At 41.4% G+C, this 8,283-nt stretch overlaps 1 protein-coding gene across 1 annotated transcript; it reads right to left on the bottom strand.

Moving 5' to 3' along the window:
- Nucleotides 1-754: 754 nt before the first annotated feature.
- On the bottom strand, nt 755-5,958 carry LOC310679061 (uncharacterized protein). The gene is made up of 2 exons (XM_083443771.1): nt 5,539-5,958; nt 755-1,871 (listed from the first exon to the last, which is right to left on the bottom strand). Exons 1-2 carry the CDS (start codon nt 5,737-5,739, stop codon nt 1,353-1,355), a joined length of 720 nt encoding a protein of 239 aa, XP_083299897.1. The 5' UTR covers nt 5,740-5,958; the 3' UTR covers nt 755-1,352.
- Between the last annotated feature and the right edge of the window lie 2,325 nt (nt 5,959-8,283).

Here is an 8,283-nt window from a genome sequence, read left to right on the forward strand (position 1 = left end):
GGGCACTTTGGGGTTGCCCGAGCCATCGTATCACAACTCAATCTCCTTTTATTACCACACTATCTATTTTCCCCCTTTTAACAAAATACAAAACTTAAAACCAACACTCTTAAAGTATTTTAGTGTTGAATGTCAAAATGAATGATGGCATATTCATAAACTGGGTTTTTTGCCAGTAGTTATTATATTGCTTCTACCTTTGAATTTTTAAAAAAAGCATTTGGCATGAACAATGAGTAAAGAAGTAATTTGCTAATTTAGCTATCGTTGCAATAATTCTTGGCCATTCTTTTTAACTGTGGAATATACTGTAGGGGAGCATTTTCCAATCTGGCGCTCTCCAGTTCTTTTGGATGACAACACCTATCAGCCCCAGGAAGTTATCATCCAAAATACCTGGAGGGAACCAGGTTCCAGGATGCTGCTGCCATATGGTAGTATGTATCATCTACCTTTATGAGTCCCCCCTCCCCCAAGAATACTTGTAGTAGTAAGATGATGCTTGGTGTACACAGGCTTGGTTCATATTTATGGCTTCCAGTTCACAGCACATGTTCACCTTTCCTTCCTCAGCAGTGTTTTTTGTACCAGCTGCAACCTTTTGGTCTTCAGACCTATTGGCAATGGGTAGAGCTCAAGAACTAAAAACACAACGTGACTGCACCAGGGTTAAATGGAGCGAGCTTAACTATGCACATGCTACAAAGTGACCATATCTAAGCTCTAAACGTCACATGAATATAAGAAGGACAAATTAGCGTCACAATAAATTTATTATCTAAACCAAACATACAATATCTCATGTGTGTAATATTGTTACCACCACCATCTCAATTCTATAGTGCTGCTGACACACAAAAATATTTTGGGATATTGGCAAACTAAAGGTGGCGTACAAATGTTTTAAATAAGTAATATAAATGACTTGATTTCAACAAGTGGTAATTTCATTTCTTTAAAATACTACTCTTCACCTTGACATCTGCCAAGGAAAAACTTGATGCTTCTGTCACATAAATGCTGCACATAACAATCTTCTTATCTGGGAATAAGCCCCATTGAATTCAATAGGACTTATTTTTTAGTTGACTTGGTTAGTCATGCGTAGAGCAGATCCAGTGAAAAAGAATGACTTCATTGGGCTTATGCTAAGCATGACTAAGTTTTGAGCCAATCCTATATATACTATTCCAGACTGCAATTTAAATATTCCCACCTGATCATGGGAGGCTGTACAATTGTCTCAAGGTCCAAATAATTTATCTATCATGTAGCATAAGAAATGTCATCATGCCTTTATTGAAAGGTAGTGGGAAATTGTTCATTATAATATCTGCTTGAATGTTCCAAAATTATGTCCTTCGCACAAGCATTTCTAGGGGACCATTGATGCTCAAAGTCAAACTTTCTAAATAGCTCCTTCTCTGAGAGCAATCTTCAATATTCTGAGTGTTGCTGTGGTCGTTGCTGCAAATTGCTATGTATTCATTGACTGGATCCACTGACTCACGGGATTTTTCTGTCAATTTCATGTGGTTCGCCTGTATCATGGCACTACAGGTACTTCTCCGCCTTAGTCCCTTGCTGGTGTAGCTGGGATTCTGGTTCTCATTAAGATAGACTTTTACCTTCCCGTTTGACGTTTTTGTTTCATAGTTTCTAAGCTTCAGAAGTCTCTCACTGAAATAATCTTGCAAAGATTGGTCACAAACACTGCTTTTGGTTTTACTGTGCCCTTTAGCGAAGTGGACTGCCGAGTTACCCAGGTTTCTGGCTTGACCCTCGGAGCTTCTGTTTGGTGGGTTTTCAAATTTTGTTCTTCCCACATCCAGCAGTGTGAAGCAAGAGTTGAAACCTCTGGAATAATTATTCTGTTTTGGAAGAAAAGGAAGAAGTGTGAGTTAAGAAGGGCATTGTGTTGCTAATTGAATTTTATCCTTAACAAACAGACTCCCACCAATCCACCCTCAACAGTCTCACCTGCCAACTTGGAGCCATTCCAGTCAGGCAGACCAACCTACTAACCCACATGGGACAGCTTACACAATGCATGGATTTACAAATGAAGTCAACAAGACTGGGGTCAGAGGCAACGTGCCTTTGACAAACGGTTGTTGGCATAAAATGGTGGGAAAGGGCCATTGCGTTTATGTTCTGCTTACAGGCTTCCCACTATGGGAGACAGGATATTTTGGTCTGATCCAGCAGATCTCTTCTCACTTTCTTGCAACAGCAAGGAAGGGAAGCAGTTGGGCCTGTGGCTCTGGACATTGCCATTGGCTCCCCAGCTTAGATGTGGGCCTTGGCAGCTGCCCAACAGTGCCAGTCTCTGATGCTGGCCTTGGGTATTATTTGTCAGTGGGATCATAAAAACGGTCACTTCCAACATGATTTACATGTATACTTGCCATAACTGGTGTGTGTGTGTGTGTGTGTGTGTGTGTGTGCACATTTGTGTGCCAAGCACTGCAAACAGAAGTGTTTGGGGGAATAAGCGGGGAGGGGAAGAGGGCTCAGGATTTCTTACCCTATCCCTATCGGCAATGACATAAATAAACACAGTACTGTAAGTTTGTTATCAACACAAAGCGTATGGCTCAGTAAAATGTGAGCACAGGTTAAACTCTCCCATTGACGTAAACTGGACTTCAACATGGTCAGTTTTAGCTGAATTGTGACCAAAGAGTTGCAAAATTTCACTGAAAGACAAAGAGCGTAATCCAGAGGAAAGTAGCCTCCCTTGAATGCCATTGAACTACTGGAATTTAAGCACTTTGCTGCAGACTTAATCTCATTTGTTATTTTAAAGAAATGCAGACATGCCTACTTGAAGACATCCAGATATTCCGCCCCCCTCCTCTCCCCTAGAAAAATAAATTCTAGTTTAGCTAGCAGTTGAATGTTATTGTAACTAAGGTAGCTACCTTGAGATTCAAGGACTTCTATGGCATTTATTACCATCTAATATTATAAAAGCGCATGAAGTGCGTTATTTTTCTGATTCTGTATTGCTAAGGTGCTTGCTGCCTTGGAAACTAATTACACTGATACTTGAAGTTAAAAATAGCAAAACAAAGAATGTATTCCGACTCAGTAAAAAAAAAGCTGGCATTGATCAGAATAGCTGATTTACATTTTGATGTGATTATATTGAATATATAAATATTGTTTTGCATATTCTCCAAGCTACCAGCTGTGTACTTGCTAACTTTCTGCCAGTATTGTGGGGGGTGGGAGGGAAGGTGAAAGAGGGCTATTCTATCACCGCTGCTGAGAAACCAGGCAGCTTTATCCCTCCCTCAAAAGTCACTCAGCAGCTGCCACTCTGTAGACTATCTGGACTGTTTCCATCCTAAATGTTTTCTGCCCTCCTCCTTTCCCATACTTTTTTCCTTGTGTGCCATGATGTATTTTATACAGTAGCCCCACAGGCAGGAACTGTGTTCCTAGTGGCCTTGCAAAACACTCTGGGACCTGTTTTGACTAAAAAGCAGGGTAAAAATCTTTAAATCAATGCACAAGGCAGAAAATCCATGTCTATAGCCGTCAGCCAGTCTTAGCTATTTGAAGAATCTGTTTACTCATATTTGAAAAGAATGTGTCTGTTGTACTCACATTTTAAATTTTTAGGTGTACACTTAAAAGTGCTCAGGTGTACAGCCAAATATATTTACTGCTTTTCAGTAAATGTGTTTAGGATTTATGCTGTGCATGAACTAAGCTAACCTTTCTGTCAAAATACTCTTTAAAGGCCAGCTTGAACAGATATCTGTATGTATGTATTTAGGTGTTTTGCTTGTTTTAGTATAAGCAGCTTACTCCTTCAAAGACTACAGCCAAAACTAATATTAAAAGAGCTTTTATATTAAATATTAAATAATATTAAATAAATATTAAAAGAGCTCCAGAATATCCCAAGGTATTTGCAGTTGCAGGCCTATTATGGTACCCCTCTATTCTTCCAGTTTCTTATATTGTTGTGCTGCATTCCACTACAGATATACAGCATTTGGCTCTTTAGAGAGTCATCAAAATGTGTAGTGGCAGATGAGTCACCCTAAATATTGGATAACATAAGGACAATAACTGCGACATAGCCAATTTTAACCCAAGATTGATTATTTCCTTCTCAAGGAGCAGTCACACAAAATGGATCATGTTTTTCAAAAACCAAGGCTAGCTGGTTACACTCGTAAATGGGTTGAGACAATTTTAAGCCACCTGTGATTGATTATTTCCTTCTCAAGGAAAAATATCATATAAAATGGGTAATGTGGTTTTTCTTAACCACCAAGGCTAGCCAGTGACACTAGTAAATGGGTTGCACAACATATAAATCTTCAGAATAAAAATGAAATGAAAATAAAATGCACACGACATATACAGCAACAGTAAAGCCTTCATCCTTTTTCTTTTAAAATAGTATTCAATGGTGGTGATGGGAAGTATCCCAGATTTGTTATCTATATTCACATTTAAGCAACATCTACGCAGGAATTCCTTGATTGCAGCTCTTTGAAGAAGCCACTTTAAAGTAAAGCAGAAGCAATCAAAATATACCTCTAATCAGAATGTCTGTGAGAGTTGATTCACATTGTCCTTCGGTGTAGAGCGGGGTGAATGTTTTTCTTTCTTTTGGGGGGGTCTTTTTAGTCCAGATTGTGCTAATCACCTGCATAATTCATCTGAGTACAAGTCAGATTCCAGCTTGCTGATCTCAACCCACAGCAGAAATAACTGCTGCAATGTGTGTGCCGCATTGCTCTTTGTTCATGTGGCAAACCATTCAGGCAGTGCATTCATCCCACACCTAGAAAGTGCTGCTTTGTCTCAGGACCCAAAAGTGGCACAGCAACAGTAACTAGGCTTCCCAATTAGACTTCACCATTTTATTCATGCAGGCTACTGAGCCTGTGCATGATGAGTGTAGGGCCTGCCACATGAACAGGCTTCCACTGCCCAACCTGCCCCATATGGAGTTATGCACCATAGATTATTTGTCTCAAAAGGGCTCTAGTGGGAGTTCAGTCATTAAATGGTGCTTCCTCGTGAAAAGCCGCTTCCTAACTTTTTTCACCATCTTCCTCTTGATTCCAGGACAAAGAATAGCACAATGTGGGGGCTTTAGACAGCTACTCATTCTCTCCTCTGCCTTTGGTTGACCAGACGATCGTTACCAAGCACTGCCCTAGATATGTTCCCCATCAACTACCAATAAAGTCATCTGTGATTAGTATTTATATATTGCATACTAGTTAACTAACAAAATTGCAGTCTTGGTGTTCCCAGAATGGCCACCACTATAATAGGATTGGCTATGTGTTTAATGAATTATATTTGTGAGTCTACAGCAATGTAGATGAAGAAAATGAAAACAGCTGATCAACACTATTAATTGTATCAAAACTGATTTAATACCGAAGAAACTTTTTGCACAAACTCTCAACGATCTCCCAAGTCCCCTCTTTTATAGAGTGACAACAAGGGATTGCTGTGTAAAGCTTGCACATTCTTGCAGAAACAACTCTCGATACCTACCTTAACATCCTGGAAGCCTGGATATTCCGGGATGCTTGGTAAGGTGCAGATGGTGAAACTATTTGACCGCCTCCGCCGCCAAGACCGACTTCTTGAAAGATGGCATTGCCCTGCATCAGTTGGCTTTTCATTGTGGCAAAACATTGTACGATCTTTCAGAAGGCTGGCTGCTGGGTGCATTTTCGAATCTCTTTGCTCCATCTCAGCACTTTTGCAAACTTTGAAATGCCAAACAAGTTCTCTCTCTCTCTCTCTCTCTCTCTCTCTCTCTCTCTCTCTCTCTCGTCACCACTTTGACCTTTCAGTCATTAAAAAAACATTTGATAGGCTGGGCCAAGTTGCTGCGTGGGCGCTTCACTAGGTAGCTGTTGAGAGGCTGCTGGTGTGTGTAGCTCTCTGAACCGCCTGTGAATCTGAAATGCTGTGGCCCTTAATGCTGCATTTATAAGCTGCCAGCCCTCAGTGGCAAGACGGCAATGCCAAGTCACCAACGCAAATGGATTTTAGGTGTGGGGGCATTTGCAGGGATTACGAAAGCTCTGCCTTCTGGTGTTAAATTCCCCACTGCCGTCAAATTGCGCCAGACCTGATGCAAGCGCCGATGTGATGACAATTACAGAGGATCAGTGGCAGGCTATGCACGCAAGCAGAGCAACTGGTGTCCCCAGGATGACATCAATGAACATTGATTCTTTGAGATGCTTGCTCTTAGTCACGCAGCTTAGCAAAGCATTTATGAGCTTATGCTAAATGTGAGATAATGCCGGCATGTGAGCCTATTAACCCACAGGTCAAAAGGTATACTGTATAGTGTGTGTGTGTGTGTGTGTGTGTGTTAAACAGGAGTTAGTAAAAATAAAAAATGCAAAGAAAAGTCAAGCAGTTGGGGAGGACTTTTTTCTTCTTCTGCAGTTCCGCTTATTAAGAGAAGGCAACGTGCCTTAATATTAAACTCTATTTTTTCTTCAATTAAGAGGCCGCTTTTATGTGCAAAGGTCAATCTGACAACCTTAGTTAAGGATACTGACCAAATTTCTGGGCCAGAAGGAAGCACAGACCCTTTGCACACCCATAATCTGGGTGCTTCCAGCCAGAATTAATACATTGCTTCTTGAACTGTTTTACTGCCCGTCGGTCAGTGCCCTAAAATGAATACTGTACTTTGATGTGCAGACCCTTGTATGTACAAAAGCTAAGTTTCGCATTCTTCTCATTGGTAAATCCTCCACCCTGGAAGTCTTCAAACTACACGTAACATTGTTCACACTTCTAGAAAAGCACACTGATTGTGATGGGAAAGCACTAGCAAACACGTGGACACTTGTGCTCCTAGCTCAACAACTTAGGCTCACGAACTTTAGTCAATCCAACGGGTAGATCACTGCCAGTTTTTTAATAGTGGGAGTAGATCAGTCTCTTGAAAGTTGGACATGCCTGCTCTAGATCGTTTGATCTTATGCTATCATAAGAAGATGACTGTATGGATCCTGTGTTATTTAAATTCGGTACTGCGATGTTATATGTTCACCTTTTTTGACGTATATAACTACAACTTTAGCACACACCCAAAATTACTGAATAGAATCCAATGAGAGCCTAGCAGCTGTCTTTTCTAGGGCCATGATTTCACAGAGTCTTTTAAAAGCAACAACCCTAAATTGCCCTTCCCTATGCCTGCAGCTCTTGGTGCCTGTTCTTGGGATGGTGGTGCTCTGAACAGTTTCCCTCATCAGATCAGAAGCGGCCACATCTTATGTAGGCGAGACCTTGCAGAAGGTCACGGTGACACATTGCCTCAGTCCCCAAGGGGACAACTTGTGTGAAGTCTGTTTTGTGACAGAAGGTCCTTTACGCAGCTGAGGAGAAAGAAAAACAGCAGCAGCAGGAGTCAGGCTAATTCCACATGTGACACGAGGAATTATTATTTCTGTCTTGTAAAGCTGGGGATCAAGGTGCTAATGATACAGCTCACGGTTGTCATCTGATTCGGAGGAATAATTAATTGCTCCACAAAATAGCTGCAGTTGACGCCGCTGCTTTTTACGTGAGGAGGCCTATTATAAACTAAGAGGCTTCACCCAGGCCTCTTTACAAATGCAGCACTTACTGTCAGCACAGAAAATGAAGCCTGCAGATCCCAAACCTGTTATTATAATTGTTACCTTTCCTCATCGAAACACATTTCCAATCCTTCTTTCCCCCCCCCCACCCAAAAACCTGACGCCTCACTGTGTTGAGCAACCTGCATCTTTCCATCACAATTGCTCGTTGTTCTTAATGAGACTGTGATGGAGTCCCTGAGAAGGTGTCACTTATGCAGAGGCCTGGTGGAAAGGAAGATGGCGGGGTCCCACTTTAATCAGAGGTTTGGGCTCTGTTCCCAGGAGCTTGAAATCGGAGTCTGCAGCGAGCGCTCACTTATAATCCCACACGCTCTGCTGTACCTTGCCATTACTACACAGTGAGGAGGGCAGGAAATGCATTTCTGTCTCTGCAGTCAAGCTACGTATCCTGTTTAACATGAAAGGTTATCATTAGTGTTCTTATTTCAATTCTTTTATCCTCGGATGAAAGGAAATGCAGATTTCTGCAACATATAGAGCGGCAAGCATGTTCTGTGCAGGAGGGCAAAGCCAAGAGAACGGTTAACTGTATGGAACACTTTGTCAATGCTCAAATTATGAGGGTTGAATAAAACCTACAAACAGCTGATGGGCATTGCCATTCAAATGGTGTGTGCACATT

This window comes from Podarcis tiliguerta (assembly GCF_965153285.1).
Source record: "Podarcis tiliguerta genome assembly, chromosome: 5".
NCBI lineage: Eukaryota > Metazoa > Chordata > Lepidosauria > Squamata > Lacertidae > Podarcis > Podarcis tiliguerta.

What these genes read in the sequence shown, in the direction of transcription:
- LOC310679061 (XM_083443771.1), bottom strand. Translation starts at nt 5,739, where the DNA reads ATGGAGCAAAGAGATTCGAAAATGCACCCAGCAGCCAGCCTTCTGAAA. An exon ending in CAGGCTTCCAGGATGTTAAG is followed by an intron (nt 1,872 to 5,538) that starts GTAGGTATCGAG and finishes CTTCCAAAACAG; the next exon opens with AATAATTATTCCAGAGGTTT.